Genomic DNA, 18,369 nt, shown 5'->3' with positions numbered 1-18,369 from the left:
TCTTTTTCTACTTTGTGCCCCTCAGTCTAAGACGGTCTCGATCTCCTGACCTCGTGATCCACCCGTCTCGGCCTCCCAAAGTGCTGGGATTACAGGCTTGAGCCACCGCGCCCAGCCTATTCTGTTTTTCTTGTCCATTAGTAGAATTCTTTCATGGATACAGTAGACTTCCAATTTGATACAACAGTGAAATGGCTAGGGCCTCTGTTAGCCATTCCCTTCAGGCATCTGTATTGACGAAAGTGACAGTGCCCTCTGATGAGTAAGAGTGCTATGACTGAATGAAGAGAGTGTGGACCTCCACAATCGCATGCTATCAGTACCCCTCCACCTGGGGTGAGGCTGCTGTTGAAGAAAAACATATTTATTGTTTATTTTTTTTTGAGACGGAGTCTCGCTCTGTCGCCCAGGCTGGAGTACAGTGGCCGGATCTCAGCTCACTGCAAGCTCCACCTCCCGGGTTCACACCATTCTCCTGCCTCAGCCTCCCAAGTGGCTGGGACTACAAGTGCCCGCCACCTCGCTCGGCTAGGTTTTGTATTTTTTTTTTAGTAGAGATGGGGTTTCACCATGTTAGCCAGGATGGTCTTGATCTCGTGATCCGCCCTTCTCGGCCTCCCAAAGTGCTGGAATTACAGGCTTGAGCCACCGCGCCCGGCCAGGAAAACATATTTATTGTTAAAGTTTGTTTTCCAGAGCTCGGTTCCATACCAAACAGTTAGTGTATAGGCTGCTGTGTGTGACGTGACTTTTATAGTACTGTTTTGGTGAGAGGTCTCACAAGCAATTTAATGCTGGTCTGGGAGTACTTGAAAAACCTCCTCCTTCAAGGGGACCCACTCAAGTTAGGTTAGATACTAGTTTTGTTTCCCCAAAATAGAAATAGAAAGAGATTCTCTCCTACTTGCTATGTTGGCAAGAGGCGGTCAAGGAACTGGTGTATAGTATACTGAACACAACTATACCTTGGGATGAGGTGTCAGGTGAGCAACCAAGGACAGTCCAGCTGCCTGTCACACTGTAAGGGAGATTCGAGACTCCATTTCTTTTTCTTTTTTTTTTAATGGAGTCTTGCTCTGTCACCCAGGCTAAAGTGCAGTGGTGTGATCTCGGCTCACCGCAAACTCTGCCTCCTGGGTTCAAGCGATTCTCCTGCCTCAACCTCCTGAGCAGCTGGGATGACAGGTGTGCACCACCAGGCCTGGCTGATTTTTGTATTTTTAGTAGAAAAAGGGTTTCACCATGTTGGTCAGGCTGGTCTTGAACTCCTGACCTTGTGATCCACCCGCCTCGGCCTCCCAAAGTGCTGGGATTACAGGCGTTAGCCACTGCACCTGGCCTCCATTTCTTAATTGATGTGAATTTTGAAAATTACTGAGAGGCTAAGAAACTAAGGTTTTCCTTGAGAATATAAATTCAGTGAACTGGTTTATGTTAATTGTGATCTTCTTATGTATATGAGAGAAGTGTAATGGAAAGAGCCTGCAGATAATGCTTTTTGGACATTTAATTTAGTCACATTTATTTCGTTGCTGCAATTTTATTTTGCTTTTTCAAATTTTATTTGTAGAGTAAAATGCAGCAACTGATGTTTTCTTTTTTCTGTTTCAGATCTTTGCTAATTACACATTTATGCCTTTGTGGGAAAACGTTCATGAACATTCATAGGTTCTTAATATCTTTTCTGAATGTTTTCCCTTCTTTAGTGAGGGTGAAAGTTTCTATGTTTTCTTGCCACCCCTAGCCCCAGTCATCATCATCATCATCATGAGTCTTGGTTTGAGTAGGAGGTGACTTTGTCTTGAGATTCTGTTGGCTCTCAACAAAATTGGCAAAGACAAGCATGGCCCAGGTTATTTTGCTGAGGGAAAGAGATAGGAGGGTGAGTGAGTGTGTTTGTGTGCATGTGCATGTGTGTAAATTATAAATAGGATCAATTGCCTACTTTAATAAGTATATAGAAATAAAATAGTAAAACAAATATACCCAAGTGTGATTGAACTCTTCAGTGACGCTTGTCTTGTGCCGTCGACTTTTTTTCTGAAGTTGTTGGTGATAAGTGATACTGCAGTTAGTGATTATTGATTTGTTTCCCTAGGCAAGAAATTATAGAGCAGCTTCTATCAAATATTTTCCACAAGGAGAAAAATGAATCAGCCATAGTCAGTGCAATCCAGATATTGCTGACTTTACTTGAGACACGACGACCAACGTAAGCTTTTCTTATGTCTTACAAAATGAACCATATTGTTTTGCTTTCAGATTTTTTTAAAGTTAAGAGTTAAATTCTTGGTGGATAAGCTGTAATAGAGTTCCTTTGAATTGCAGTTGCTGATTCTCCTTCTACTATATGAACCATAGCCAAGTTTTATATGAATACCACATATAGGGATGCAGTTGAAAACTGTGGTTTGGTGACACTATTTATTGGCAGTATTTAGACTAGTCTTTTTTTTTTTTGTAGTAGTAGTAGTAGTTAGGAAAATGCTACTATAATAAATGCTATAATCAAAAACATGTATAATGGCTCAGAAACAGAGAAGCTTATTTCTTGCTCCTGATAATTGAAAATAGGTGTTCCTGGTCAGTGGATAGCTCTCCTGGTCATTGAGAAAGTCTTTCTATCTTGTGATTCCTTTCATTCCTTTTTACAGATACGTAGGCCTTCAGGTGGTGGTTTCTTGGGTTTCACATTTGAGGGCACTGCAGTTGAGGCTGTCTTAAAATGCATGGGCAGGTGGCTTGAGCCTTTAAGGACGAATTTCTGCTTCGTGTTTTATAATCAGAAATAAGGCCTGCTTTTCCCATGTGTGGCCTTCCGCCCCTGGACCAGCCATTTAATGTGTGTCATGTTATTCTTTATAGTTTATGTCCAGTGCAGATTTACTTATTATCAGAGTTTTCTAACTGCTCTTAGAGCATGAGAATCATAAGTTTTCCAGGATTGTGTGATACAGAGATTGGAATTTGTATTTTTTACCCCAGTATTCATTCATTAAACAAGGGACAGAGTCCATCCTTAGCATATGAAACTTCAGCCATTCACGGTTTCTGTATTTACTTTTGATGGTGTAATTTAGGTTTCTAGCAAAATAGTGAAGGCAGCCTTACCAACCAACCCCTGCCTCCCCAATTCCTGATCTCTGTTGCTGCTTTGCCTAATCTTTGGTCAATACTAATGGAAGGGCAGTGTGGTGGTACTGCTTCAAGTATGTTGTAGTTTGGGGGTTGTTTGCCTACCTGTGTCTTTCTAGGAAAATCAATGCCCTCTTCCTACCCCAGCGGTACAGTACTCTCTTGCTACCCAGGCTACAGGGCCATCATGTCATCTGTTAAAAGTGGTTTAAAAACACATTTGGTGGTGCTGTGAGGTTCATACTACTTGAGAAATAAATGAGGGAAAAACAGCATAAATTTTTGCATGTGGAAGTGAAAAACACATAAATGTACAACTTAAAGAGCAAACAAAGTTAACAGTAATATAAGAAACAATAAAGGGAAATTTCTGACCAGAAGGAACTTGTCCTAAAACCAGAAAAGGCTTACCAAATACCATGCAAGATTGAAGTTTTAAAATAGGACTCAGGGCCCGGCGTGGTGGCTCACACCTGTAATCCGGGCATTTTGGGAGGCTGAGGTGGGCAGATCACTTAAGGCCAGGAGTTTGAGACCAGCCTGACGAATATGGTGAAACCCTGTCTCTATTAAAAATACAAAAATTACCCGGGCGTGGTGGCGTGTGCCTGTAATCCCAGCTACTCGGGAGGCTGAGGCAGGAGAATCGCTTGAACCTGGAAAGCGGAGGTTGCAGTGAGCCGAGATCATGCTATTGCATTCCAGCCTGGGCAACAGAGTGAGACTCTGTCACATATAAAAGAAATAAAATAGGACTCAGATCTTAGCTCTATACTGATAAGATTTCTGAATTCTGAGGATAAAGAATAAATCTTAGAAGTATCTGTATAAGAAAAAATGGGCTACTTGTGAAGCCAGTCAGACTGCCAGATGTCTCCTTTGTGAAGCTAAATAAATACTGAACAACAGAGTGCAGGATTCTGAGGCTGAAACATTTCTGTTGATATATGAGGGCAAACACTCAGTGTTTCATCTCTGTACTGTTGATGAGATGAAATTACTTGAAGATAGACTTTATTAAAGCCAACCAGAAAAATAAGAATGAAGAACTAAGGGAACATATTGCTAAATTATGATCAAGAAATGGGTAGGGATATGACAATATTATTATGAAGTTTAAATGTTAAGAATAAATAATTGAAATAAGTCAAATATTGAAAAATGGAAGGAGTTCCAGATTATTTTAACGAAACTCAAGAAATAAGGAGAAGAGTGTCAGTTAGTACATATTGCAGTTCTTATACTGGGGCAGTTGAGGTACATTCTCATATACGGTATCTCCATCTCAGTAAAATTATATAGTTCAGGTATGGTTTTAAATAAATGTAGTAGAATAACAATAAGTCATGTAACTTCCAAAGCATCTTAAAGGTCAAAGAATAAGGAAACTCTTGACAGTCCCAGACACAAGGGACCCTGACAGTCCAAGACACACAGTTGCAAGCCCTTCTGGACAAGAAATACTAACGGCAGGGCAGAGACCAGAGAAAGCTTTCATTGTAGTTTAGGCCTGAGGAATGGAGGAGCAGCCCTTGGGGGAAATACACACTACGCCTCCAGGATCCTTCTCTGTTCTTGCCCCTGCTGAACAAAACTCTTAAGCCACTGAGAACAGGTTAACAATAAAAGCCCTCTGTCCCCTGGTAGAAGTGGGAATACGTTCTGGATCCAGACCATTAGAGAATCCCCTACCACGAGGGTAAGGGCAGGGTCACTGAGAAGGCCCCAACCCTAGACCCGGGGACACTTCAACTGCCTAAGACCGAGGTTGAACAAAGCAGAGCATTCCTGCATCCTTTCCTTCTACACCAGGCCTCTCGTGATTCAGTAACAACACTGCTGTGGAGGAAAGGCTGGCGTCGGGGAGGAGCCTCTTGTGAGTCACAGGAGCAAGTTTAAAGAGAGGACCTCAGCTGATAGGCAGAGCAGACAGTGAGAGACACCTGGCAAACTGGCCTTAGCCGTAAACACCAAGTAACTTGAGACGGACTTGAAGTCCTTAGTGCACTTTGAGAAATCATAGTAACGACAAAGCCCAAACCTAGCTCTGCAGATGACTAGACTGATTCAAATCCCCACACTTAAGACCTAGAAAAGAGACATGTTCATTCTTATATAAATGCTATTTACATCAGATTTTATGTAAGGTGTCCATCTATCAACCAAAAATTAGAAGAAACAAGATAAAAACGCCAACAAACTGTCAAGGGAAAAAGCAATCAATAGCACTAGATTCAAAAATGTTGGAACTGTCAGATAATTTAAATGTAAATGTGATTATGTTAAAGACTTGTGGGAAAAGTGGAAGACATATGAACAGGTGAAGAATATTGGCGGAGAGATGTAAGAGCCTATGGAAATGCTAGAAGTGAAAAACAGCAGAAATGAAGAATGCCTTTGGGCTTAGTTGACATAGTTGAGGAGAGAATCATCAGAGGACCTTAGAAAGTATCCATACTGAAGTATGAAGAGTTAAACAAAAAAGATACTTGTGAGCCGAGAAGTCCCAGCAATAATGACGTGCCTCCAGGAACAAATGCAAGTGCCCAGAATCTTGGTTTCTATTACTGTTCTCCAATAAAAGAAACCAGAGCTCCTCAGAGAATTGGCTGGTTCTGTGACCAGGGCGAGAAACATATAAGTCTGAAACAACTTATAGTACCAGAAAATAAGGAAATCCTCAAAATTTAAAAAAAAAAAACCCAAATGATGGCAGCTGTCATTGGGACATTGGAGCCAACTACATAGAGTTCCCAATGGTCAAAGCCAGAATAAGTTGTGTAATAAACTCATTTTGCGTTAAAGCCCAAATTATAAAATACATATCTAAATGAGTGAAAGGAGACAGATCTCCCATGTGGAAGAATTCCAAATAGGTTACATAGGTACTTCATCTTCAGGGAGGTAGAATAGCACTCTCTACTCCTTAAGTGTGGACTGTGCATAATTCCTTCTAAAGAGTACAGTATGGAAAAAAGAATTAAAAATGTAACTTCACAGTGGAAAAACCTGGCAAACACTACCTCAGCCAGCTATTCAGTTAATTGCTAGAGCCAAACTCATTGGTTCACGCCTGAAACTCCAGCAGTTTGGGTTACTGAGGTGAGAGAATCGCTTAAGCCAGGAAAAGCTGCAGTGAGCTGTGGTTGCTACACTTCACCCAGCCTGGATGACAGAGGGAAACCCTGTCCCAGAAGAAAAGCCAATAGCCAATGTTTTGTTGACAGCATATACTCTTGATATGATGTATTAAAGATCACACTTTACCCATATAATCTTTCTCTCAAAAAACCGTAACCATAAGAAAAACTCCAGAATGTTCCAGTCAAGGGACATTCTGCAAAATATCTGACCATTACTCAAAACTGTGAAGGTAGGTAAAAACAAAGTCTGTTACAGCCAAGAAGAGGCTTAGGAGACTTGACAACTAAATATAAACTAAATATAATGGGTATCGTGGATGGGAATCTGGAACAGAGAAAAGACATTAGATTAAAAACTAAGGATAGCAGGCCGGGTGCGGTGGCTCAAGCCTGTAATCCCAGCACTTTGGGAGGCCGAGACGGGCGGATCACGAGGTCAGATGATCGAGACCATCCTGGCTAACATGGTGAAACCCCGTCTCTACTAAAAACTACAAAAAACTAGCTGGGTGAGGTGGCGGGCGCCTGTAGTCCCAGCTACTCGGGAGGCTGAGGCAGGAGAATGGCGTAAACCCGGGAGGCGGAGCTTGCAGTGAGCTGAGATCGCACCACTGCACTCCAGCCTGGGTGACAGAACGAGACTCCGTTTCAAAAAAAAAAACTAAGGATAGCCACATAAAGTATGTATTTCATGTATCGATACTGGTTCATTAATTGTGACATGTACAATACTAATGTGTTAATAGGGGAAGGAAACTGTGTGGCTTCTGTGGGAACTCTGTACCGCCGTTTTTTGTGTATTTATAAAATTATTCTGTAGAAGTCGACAGAACATGTAGACAGAAGGTCATTAAGAATGCAGAAGACTTAACGCTGCCAATCAGCTTGACCTAATTGAGACTTGTAGAACACTCCCCTAGCAGCAGCAGAATGCACATTCTTTTCAGGTGTACCTGAAGCTTACCAAGTGTCTTAGCTCAGGCTGCTGTAAAAAACTTGCCATAGACTAGGTGGCTTTAAACATCATTTATTTCTTACAGTTCTGGAGACTGAGAAGTCCAGCATCAAGGCACTGGCAGATCCAGTGTCTGGTGAAGGCTTCCCTCCTGGTTTTCAGACAGCTACTACCTTAATATGTCTTCACATGGCAGAGAGATTGGAAGCAAACTCTGCTTCTTCTGATAAGGATACTTACTCCACTTAGAGGGCTCTACCCTTATGACCTAATTACCTCCTGAGGGCCCCATTTCCTAATATCGTCTTATTGGGAGTTAGAATTTCAACATAGGAATTTGAGGAGACAATTTGCTGATAACGAGACCAGTTTCTCATCATAAAACAAATTTAATAAATTTAAAATAATAAGAATCACGTAACATTTATATTTAGACTATACTTTGTTTAAAGTAGAAATCAATAAAAAAGATTTCTGAAATAGCCTCAAATACTTGAAAATTAACACACTGCTAAATAATCCAAGTGTCATGGAGGAAATGACAAGGAAAATGAGAGAAAGTATTTTGAGCTAACTGATAATGGAAATAGGACTTGTCAGAATTTGTGGAATGCAGTTAAAGCAGTAGAAGGAAATTGATAACATTAAGTGGTTATGTTAGAAAAGAAGAAAGAATGTGTGGTAAAGGCAGGGCAAACCCAAGGCAAGCAGAAGGAAAGAAATAATAAAATTCAGAGCGGAAGTCAGTGGATTTGAGATGAGAAAAATAATACAGAAAATCAGTGAAACCGAAAGCTGGTTCTTTGAAAAGATCAATAAAATTGATAAACTTCCATCCAGATTAGGAAAAGAGTAGAAAAGAGACAAATTAAAAATAATAGGAGTGACTGTGTCCTATGAACTTTAACACTGTTTTCTGTGGACTTTAGATGAATAATAAGAGAATACTACAAACAATGCATTAAACAGATTCAGCAGTTTATATGCGATGGAAATAATTGCCAAAGATCACTGAAGAAGAAAGAAGCAGGTAGCCTGAGCAGCCCTGTATCAGTTGAAGAAATTGAACTTACATTTAAAACCTTCAACGAAGAAAACTCCTGGCCTAGATGGGCTCCATTGGTGAAGTCTACCAAAGATGGAAGAACTCTGTCAGAATATAGAAGAGGGAACTCTTTCTAACTCATTTTATATAGCCAGCATCACTTTGAAACTAGACTAAACTACACAAAATCATGGGAACAAAAACTAGATTTGTTCCTCTGTATCTGCTAAGGATTGGTTCTAGTACTCCCATGCATACCAAAATCTGCGGTTGCTCAAGTCTCGTATTAATGGCATAGTATTTGCATGTAACCTACGCATATCCTCCCGTGTACTTTAAATCATCTCTGGATTACTTATGCGTAATACAATGTAAATGATATATGTTATGCTCTTTCATTATTTTAAATAGTATTATTTTTTTGTTTGGCATTTTTTTTTTTCACCTTTTTTTTTTAGAGATGCAGTCTCACTATGTTGCCCAGACTGGCCTTGAACTTCTGGCCTCTAGTGATCTTCCCGCCTCAGCCTCTTAAGTCACTGGGACTAGGTGAACCACCTCGCCCAGCTTTCTTTGAATATTTTTCATTTACAGTTGATTGAGTCAGTGGATGTAGTACCTGTGAATACAGAGGGCCGACTGCAAGTAGCAAGATGCCACAAGAGCTGAAATGTAAAATTCCTCAAGAAAAGATGAGTGAATCAAGTCTAACAGTATATTGTAAGGATAATCTATATCATGACAAAGTGTGGTTTGTCTTGGGAATGCAAGGCTCATTCATTCTTCAAAAATCTTCACATCAACAGACAACAGATCTGATCACATCAGATCAATGAAGAAAAACCTATCATTCTGTTAAATTCCTTTGTGATAAAACGTCTCAGCAAATTAGTAATAGAAGGGAACTTGGATGAAAACTGATAAAGCCCTCTTTCATTTTATTTATATTTTTTGAGATAAGGTCTGCCATTCAGAGTGGAGTGCAGTGGCACAATCATAGCTTACTGTTGACTTGATCTCCTGAGCCTAAGTGATCCTCCCACTTTAGCCTCCTGAAGTAGCTAGGACTATAGGCACAAGCCATCATGTCCAGCCAAATTTTTTTAATGTTTTGTGGCGATGGAGTCTATATTGCCCAGGCTAGTGTTGAACTCCTGGCCCTAGGTGTCTCCCATCTTGGCCTCCTAAAATGTTAGAGTTACAGCCTCGAGTCACAGTGCCTGGCCAAGCCCTCTTTTTAAAATCCCATAACTAACATAGTTATTAATAGTTAAAGACTGAAGTGATTTTCTCTGAAACTGGGGAACATAACAAGCATATTCACCATCACCACTCTTATTCAAGCCATGCTGGTGGTCCAGGCAAGAATAGTAAGGCAGGAAAGAAAGAAAGGACATTCAGAGTGGAAGGAGCGGTGTCAGACTGCTTGTGTTCATAGATGTCAGGATTGTCTTTGTAGAATATCCTAAAGAACATTAAAGAAAAAAAAAAACTCCTAGAACTAACAAATACATTTAGCGAGATTGCAAGTATGAAGTCAACACTCAAAAATTAATTGCATTTCTATGTACTAAGAATGAACAATTGGAATTTGAAATTTTTTCAAAGTATTATTTTTTATAGCATAGAGAAAAGGAAATACTAAGATACAAACCTAACAAAATGTGTGCAAGGTTTAATGCCCCAAAACTATAGAATATTGATGAAATCAAAGATGACCTACATAAATGGAGAGAAATACTCTGTTCATGGATTACCACACTCAGTATTGTTAAGATGTCACTTCTCCCCAAATGGACCTGTAGATTCAATGTGATTCCAAACAAATTATGAGCAGGATGTTTTAGAAATCAACAAGTGAATTCTAAAACTTGCACGAGAATCAAAGGAAGTACAGTAGCCAAAACAATTTTGCAAGAGAAAACAAAATTAGAGGACTCACACTCTGATTTTGAGACTGAACACAAAGTGACAGCAATCAGGACGGTGTAGTGAAAGAACAGATGTACAGATCACTGGCACAGAGCAGAGTCCAGAGGTAGACCCACCCGTGTGGTCAGGAGGTTTTGGACAGAGGCATGGGGGCATTTTAGTGGAGAAAGGACAATGTTTTCAATAAATGGTCCTGAATGGTTAGGTATTTTATGCAAAAAGTTGGACTTTGATATGTATTTTGCAGATAATGCAAAAATTAACTCAAAATGGATGATAAAACTAGACATAAAACTCATAGTTCTAGCAGAAAACAGAAGAAAATCTTTGTCTCAGAGTTATATAGCGATTGTTTAGACACGTTGCCAAAACCCAATTCATAAAACAGAAGTTGCCAACTCAGACTACACTAAAATTTTAAAATTGTGCTCTGAGACTCTGTTAAGAAAATTAAAAGACAGGCCACAGAGTGTCAGAAAATATTGATAATGTGTGAGAAGAGACTTTTATCCAGGTATATGAAGAATACCTAGGCTGGATGTGTTGGGTCATGCTGGGCACTTTGGGAGGCTGAGGCGGGAGGATCACTTGAGAAGGCCCCATCTCTACCAAAACAAAACAAAACAAAAAGCCAGGCGTGGTGGCATGTGTCTGTACACCTACTTAGGAGGCTGAGGAAGGAGGATCACTTGAGCCCAGGAAACAACAACAAAACAGAAATCTATCCTCTCACAGTTCTGAGTCCTAGAAGTCTAAGATCAAGGTGTTGATGGTGCTGAATTCCTTTCAGAGGTGCTAAGGCATTCCTCTTCTAGCTTCTGGTAGTTCTTGGCATTCCATGGCTTGTGATCTCTCTGCATCCTCTTTACATTGCTTTCCCCTCTGTGTCTGTCTTGCCTCTTCTCTCTTCCAAGGTAGTTATGATGGCATTTAAGGCCCACCTGGATAATCTAGGATATACTTTCATGTCAGGATCTTTAATTAATTTCATCTTCAAAGATCTTTTTTCCAAACGAGGTGACATTTGCAGGCCGTGCGTATTAGGATGTGAACGTATGTTTTGGGTAGGAGAGCATCATTCAGCCCACTACTTAGCTAAAGCAGACAAACAGAATAGACAGTACTCAGTGCAGTATGCAGGGCAGCTGGAAGTCACACACATTACTGCTGGGAATGCAAAGTGGGAATACAGCCACTTCGTAGAAATATTTGTCAGTTCTTAGAAAGTTAAACATTTTTAATGTCACCCAGCATTCTTATGCTTGAGTATTTACCCAACTCTCATTCCACCTGTAATTGTTTTCCTGTAAGAAGTAGGTTATAGTGAGCATAGATGAGCTTTGTGTAGAATAATGTAAACCTTTGAAATAGGAAATAATGTTGATTATCTAAGAAAAACTGTATGGAACAAGTATAGGCCTGTTCATTAATAACAAACCAAACTGGCAGGCAGTGTCGGGTGCCCTATAATCCAGAGGTTGGATTCCTTTTGCTCTAAATTTCCTGGTCAGGTAGAGACTTGTTATTGTATAATAGTTATGAGGACTTACAACGTTTAGAATGGGAAGAAATCACATGTAATTTCTTATCTGATACTGTAGCTGTTTGGGTTGCAGGTTATAGAGGCTGAGGTTTTATTAACCCTCTTCTGCCTCATGCTTTCTTCCTAGCCTTTCTTCCCACAGCCAGAAATGTTGATATAACCATTATTATATAATCACTAAGTGAAGACATATATGGTTGATAACCTTGAATGATTTGTTCTGAAATTATAATAACTAAAATTATATTATAATTTGCTTTGTTTCAAGATTCGAAGGCCATATAGAAATCTGCCCACCAGGCATGAGCCATTCAGCTTGTTCAGTAAACAAGAGTGTTCTAGAAGCCATCAGAGGAAGACTTGGATCTTTTCATGAACTCCTGCTGGAGCCACCCAAGGTAGGGGAGCTATCTTGAGCATGGCTGCCCAGCCAGTAATTTGGTTGAAACAGTCATTCGAATGTATACAGGCCTTAGGAGTGGCAGAATTGGCTGTGGTCTGCATGTACCAAATGTGTGAAAAGATAACACCGTCAGTAATTTTTACTGTTTTTGAGTGGAGAATGGAGAATTAAACAAAATATTCATCTGCTTAGGAAGTTTACCTTTTCATTCTTCTGTGAATTCTTGGGTACTTACATGCCAATAAAGAGAAAAGAATTTTCTTCTTGTAACATAACATACTATTTTTGAATGTTTCAGGAAAAGCTAATCTTTCAGAAACTGATCTTTGAAATTGTGTTTTCTTATTCAGAGTTGGAGCAGTATATGTCTGATGTACAGTCAACCTTATTTAAGAAAGAGTAGGTTGAAGTTAGTATACAATTTGGAGAGAATATGACTTGGAGGTTTTTCAGTACAGAGCCTCCCATGTGCTAATTTTAAAATGACTGTTTCCTCAGTGAAGACCCGCAAGAGTTTTGTCAGCAGTCTATAAACGGTGTTCTTTCGTCCCTTGGATTGGTACAGATTTAGATAAGGGTAAGAATCACTTGCTTTTGGAGTCTAGGGTGGAAGATTCAGTTCCTTGCGAGTTCTGTTCCCAGCAACAGTTCTTAAGTTTCCTTTTTTTTCTGCCCCATGTCATTGAATCTGGTGTCCCATATAGTGTGTATCTCTGTGGTTATCTACTGTGCGAGTTATTGGGAATTTAGAATACTAGTTTCTTGGCCGGGCACGGTGGCTCAAGCCTGTAATCCCAGCACTTTGGGAGGCCGAGACGGGCGGATCACGAGGTCAGGAGATCGAAACCATCCTGGCTAACAGGGTGAAACCCCGTCTCTACTAAAAATACAAAAACTAGCCGGGTGAGGTGGCGGGCGCCTGTGGTCCCAGCTACTCGGGAGGCTGAGGCAGGAGAATGGCGTAAACCCGGGAGGCAGAGCTTGCAGTGAGCTGAGATCCGGCCACTGCACTCCAGTCCGGGCGACAGAGCGAGACTCCGTCTCAAAAAAAAAAAAAGAATACTAGTTTCTCACTTCTAAATTATATGTTTTCTGTTTATTTAACTATTTGGAGTTGGGGGAGTACAGGATAACTTACATAACCAAGGGAGTCTAGTTCAGCTCCAGATCATCTTTTCAGATACCTGATGCCATCGGTTAGCAGGTCGTGGTTCCACCGCTGCGCTCAGAGTTTGCGTTATTCTGCTGGTTCCATTCCAGCCACATCTTCTTAACTGCATTCAGCCTGTGTTGGATGTGGACCATAGTGTTGGTGCTCGCCCTTAGGGAAAGTGCCTCTGTTGGTGTTTGACAGTGATGGTTAGTGGCATCCTTCATGCCAGTCCTGGGAAGAAAAACAGTAAGGAAAGAAGAAGAAAAGATTTAGAAGAGGATAGAACATCACAAATGGAAGACAGAGGTGGGAGAAGGATCTGACAGGGAAGAAGGTGTGTGAGAAAGGGCCCAACCTGTGTCTTAGGTGGCCTACCCATCTTCTTTCTGGGTGGAGAAACAGGTGGCATCTGGTTCTTGGCCCCGATTCAAAAGTATTAGGCAGGGTCTTGTTTGGACTTCTCTGTTACTCCGAGGACTGAGTGAGTTCTATTTGCACCTGGTTTTACTATATGATGTGTCTGTAAGTAGATCCATGAAGTTTTTTACAAAGCCTGCCAATTAGAGCTGTTTTCCGTAGAGAGCAGAACCGTGAGTCTTACAGCTCTGCCAGTCCTCGGGAGGGTGGGAGCCAGAGGGAGCGAGGCTGTTGATGTGGATGGGGAAGGGCAGAAAGGTCAGCCTGACCTAGGGTGTGACATGCCACCCTTGCCTCTCAGACTTCTAAAGTTAGGAAGTGTTCTGCTTCTGTCTTTTGTGATTTCGGACTATAGAAACTCCTGTTGATGGACAAGAACAGGTTTAGAATGATCACATTTCAGGTTTGTGATCCAGAGGCAATGTCTGAATTTGCATTTTTATCACAAATTTGGCTCAGACTGAGGATTGTATTCCAAAACCACTTGTAGCAACTACTACCACCACCACCACCACCACTACTTTTTTCTTCTTCCTCTTTTTTCTTCTTCCTTCTCCTCTTCCTCCTTCTACCTCCTCTTTCTTCCTCCTCCTCCTCCTTTCCTTCTTTCTTCCGTCTTCCTTTTTTTTTTTTTTTGATACAGTGTCTCACTCTGTTGCTCAGGTTGGAGTGCAATGGCACAGTCACAGCTCACTGCAGCCTCAACTTCCCCAGGCCCAGGTGATTCTCCTACCTCATCTTCCTGAGTAACTGGTACTACAGGTGTGCATCACCATGCCTGGCTAATTTTTGTATTTTTTGTAGAGACAGGGTCTCACTGTGTTGCTCAGGCTGGTCTCAAACTCCTGGGTTCAAGTGATCCACCTGCTTCGGCCTCCCAAAGTGCTGGGATTATAGGAATGAGCTACTGTGCCCTGCCATAACTTCTTTTAGTTTAGATTTCTGGTCAGATTTTGAAATATTGTGCTTTTTCCTGGAGTATTCTGTAGCCTTCTGCTTTCTTCTCATGACAGCTTGGAATGTTGAGGCAGGGAGATCCTTGATTTCTTATAAAATTTATGGTCCAGGGAAATTACTTGCCTTTTTTTCCTTTTTCCTGCTTGGTTATTTCATTGTATCTGAAAGATGTCAAGAGCAGCTTTAGATTTTGTTGCAGGTGTAAAATTCAGGCCATGTTGTTTGCAGAATTTAAACTAGTGTCATGTCTTAGCAAATACACCATTTGCTTTGTTCATTTAACTGAATTTAATTGGAAAGCTTTTTCTTCTTCAGAAAAGTGTGATGAAGACCACATGGGGTGTGCTGGATCCTCCTGTGGGGAATACCCGGTTGAATGTCATTAGATTGATATCCAGCCTGCTTCAAACCAATACCAGCAGTATAAATGGGGACCTTATGGAGCTGAATAGCATTGGAGTCATATTGGTGAGATTTTCCCTGCTCACAGACATTTTAATTTGCCATTGATATTTCATGGATATTTAACCAAGTTACAATCTTACAGATTTACAATATGTCAGTGACTTTTCTTGGTCTGAGCATAAATGGTGTTTTAGGTAGTTTTTGCCTTGAGTTTATCATAAATTTTGAATGCTTGTAATTGTTCACTAGGCATCTACTGTTGCTTTGTATCAAGAATTGTAACACAGGATTTTGAAGATGATTAAGCGACATCGGCCTTTCCCTTGTGCTCCGTCTCGTGGACAATGACTGCTGGGTGCAGCATTGTTTTCTGTTCGTATTTAGTGAGGGGACAAACCTTTATCTTCTTGCCACTGGGAAGTATCTGTATAATGTACCTGATACCATATGGTCTTAATTGATTTGAGTCTGGATTGACTCTTCCTTGAGACAGTGATTAGTGTGCTTATTGATGGAAGGAGAAGGAAGAGCCCAGGGGTGATTTAGGTCTCCCTGACCCCTGAATTCCCCAGTTTCAGAGTTTGTGCTTAGAATCCACAGGCCCAGCTCTGGAGCCCATGCTGCTGCTCTCTGTGCTGCCACCCACAGCACAGAAAGCGTGAGGGTTAACCCTTTAGCAGGTTTCACGAGACATCTGGTCACATCATATATTTGGGGGAGATTTGGGGGTGTTTCAAAGGAGATGTTTGTTCACTTTATGACGGGCATTGTAATGTTCATCTTCTGTACACTATTCATGTGATCCTGGGTGATCTCCAGGACACCCAGGTGGACATTACAGTGAGAGAGAGGATATGTTTTTCAGATCATGCCCAGAGAGAGGATACATTCCATGGCTAGTGAGTGGTGAAGCCAAGATTTGAATTCACCCAATTTCAAACCCATATGTGCCTTATCAGCCACATCATTATGATTCCTAGAGTCACTGAGACATTTTTGTTAGATTTCAGCTTTGGGTTAAATCAGTATAGAGCATAGAAAACAGGAGCAATTTGGAAAAAGAGATGAAGATTTAAAGAATTACCATTTTTTTGATAGCTAGCATGGTCATTGCCCTCTGAGGATGTAGTTTTTGTCTTACCTTCTAGTGTATAAAACTCTGGGAATATAACTTTGCGAAGTCATTAATCACTGGTCTTTAATTTTACTAATAAAAGTGTACAGTTATTGTTAATTTATTCTGTTAATCTTAAGGACTACTTTTGATGAGACTACTGGAGGAGTCATTCATTACTTTTTCATTCTGAGATTAGATTACCAGATCCAGCCATTTCCTAAATACATACTTGATGCATTTTGTGCTTTTAGAAATTCTTTACCTTTTGAATTGCTATTACCTTTTCAAGTAATTTGAAAACCCTTGTACTTCCAGGAGATTCACGTTACTGCCTCTGGTACCATTTGTTTTTGCTGATAGTTCTAGTTTTTGTATGCCAGAGTTGAGTCATGAGCACCTCAAGATTGTGGACCATATTTTTGTGTACCTCAGTCTACCATATTGCATCTCGTACAATACCCTGCACAAAAGCCATCAGTAAATATTTGTTGCATCAAAATGAAATTCTTACAGATTTTCTTGAAAATTATAGAAAATTTACCACACTTAGTATTTGTGTTAGTTGCTTTGAAAACAAAAATGATACTCCCTTTCTCTTGGAGAAACGTTCTCTTGTCTTTGTGTGTTTGTTGTTGGTTTTTTACTACATTCCATGCCAGTTTTGGCATGTCACATAAGCAGATAGCATGCCATTCAGGCTCTAAAGCAGTATTTCACATTCCCATGTAGTCCCCGTTATTTATGAGGGATACCTTCCAAGACCCCGTTTGGATGCCCGAAACCACAGATATTGAACCCTATATATATACTATGTGTTTTTCCTATACATACCTGTGACAAAGTTTAATTGATAAATTAAGCACAGGAAGAGATTAATAACTAATAATAAAGTAGAGCAATTATAATACTATACTGTAATGAATGTTATGTGAGTGTCATCTCTTGCATTAGCCTGTCTTACTGTATTATACTCACCTATTTTCAGATCATGGTTGACTATGGGTAACTGAAGCCACAGAAAATGAAACTGTGGTTATGCAAGTACTAATGATGTGAACTCGTGTTCCTTTTAATTGATCCTTTTGGACTGAAAGCACATCATTTTTACTTTATTAAATCACTGTTGCATAAATGTATTAAAGTATTGGCTTAAACATTGAGGTAACCAAATAAAACATGGTTTTTCTTTTTTGTAGAACATGTTCTTCAAGTATACATGGAATAACTTTTTGCATACACAAGTGGAAATTTGTATTGCACTGATTCTTGCAAGTCCATTTGAAAACACAGAAAATGCCACAATTACTGATCAAGACTCCGCTGGTGATAATTTGTTATTAAAACATGTAAGCTTATTTGGTCTCATTTTTCTCCCACTCTCTCCTGGTTAGAGCAGTTTTCCACTTGACTGTGGTATGAATTGAGGTTTAAGGGCTTGAGGTTAGATTTCAGAGTCTAAATATTTAACTGTCATGTTTGTTTCACGTTTAACCAATCGTTATATAAATCAAGTACTGGACAAATAACTGTTAAGTGAACTGTCTTGTGAGAAAAAAGCTAAGTGGCTTCCTTATTTGGTAAAATTAATAGGTTTGAAGATACACAAATATTTTGATGATTTGAAGAATCATAGATATTTAAATACTATAGAAAACATTCGCACTATTACTTTGGCAGACCAGAGTGTAGTTTCTTTGCTGAATACGTGACTGAAAGGCGGGAGAATTGAGTTCTTTGTGATGTTGAGAGTCTCTTCCTGGGGTCTCTTTTTCTCTTCTGTCAAATATGAGATAATTTTACTAAGTCAGTCTTCGGATTTTTTCTTGCTTGGTAGTTCTATGGTACTTTAAAAATTTCTAGTCCACACTTGGTTTACTCGCAGACCTGAAATGTAGAAAAGGCTGGCTTGAAACAGTGAAGTTGACGGGAAAGACAAATGACACCTGAGAAGAACTAGCACTGCACATTCCATTATTGCAGCCCGCAGCAGTTGTCTCTGACTTGCAGAATTTGGGCAAAATCCACCTGTGTTTAATATTAATGCAGTCATGTTAGTTCATCTGGAAGTAAGACTTGCTCACATTTTAAAAGTACTAGTATTACTTTGGATTCTAAGTTAAATTTTTGCCAAGGCATAGTTTTCTTTATTCCGTTTTAATTTAGT

General features: G+C 40.1%; 1 protein-coding gene across 2 annotated transcripts in view; it reads left to right on the top strand.

Moving 5' to 3' along the window:
• PPP6R3 (protein phosphatase 6, regulatory subunit 3) overlaps window positions 1–18,369 on the top strand; it is a 163,063-nt gene that overhangs the window by 96,100 nt on the left and 48,594 nt on the right. For both annotated transcript variants that reach the window (XM_011942320.1, XM_011942319.1), the window contains 4 exons: window positions 2,099–2,212; window positions 12,022–12,151; window positions 14,999–15,151; window positions 17,402–17,551. In XM_011942320.1, the coding sequence (XP_011797710.1) occupies window positions 2,099–2,212; window positions 12,022–12,151; window positions 14,999–15,151; window positions 17,402–17,551 (547 nt within the window). The remainder of the gene's footprint in view (window positions 1–2,098; window positions 2,213–12,021; window positions 12,152–14,998; window positions 15,152–17,401; window positions 17,552–18,369) is intronic.

Source organism: Colobus angolensis, unplaced genomic scaffold, assembly GCF_000951035.1.
Source record: "Colobus angolensis palliatus isolate OR3802 unplaced genomic scaffold, Cang.pa_1.0 Scaffold21, whole genome shotgun sequence".
NCBI lineage: Eukaryota > Metazoa > Chordata > Mammalia > Primates > Cercopithecidae > Colobus > Colobus angolensis.
The sequence above is the reverse complement of the archived record's forward strand: the minus strand, read 5'-3'. Positions and strand labels throughout refer to the sequence as shown.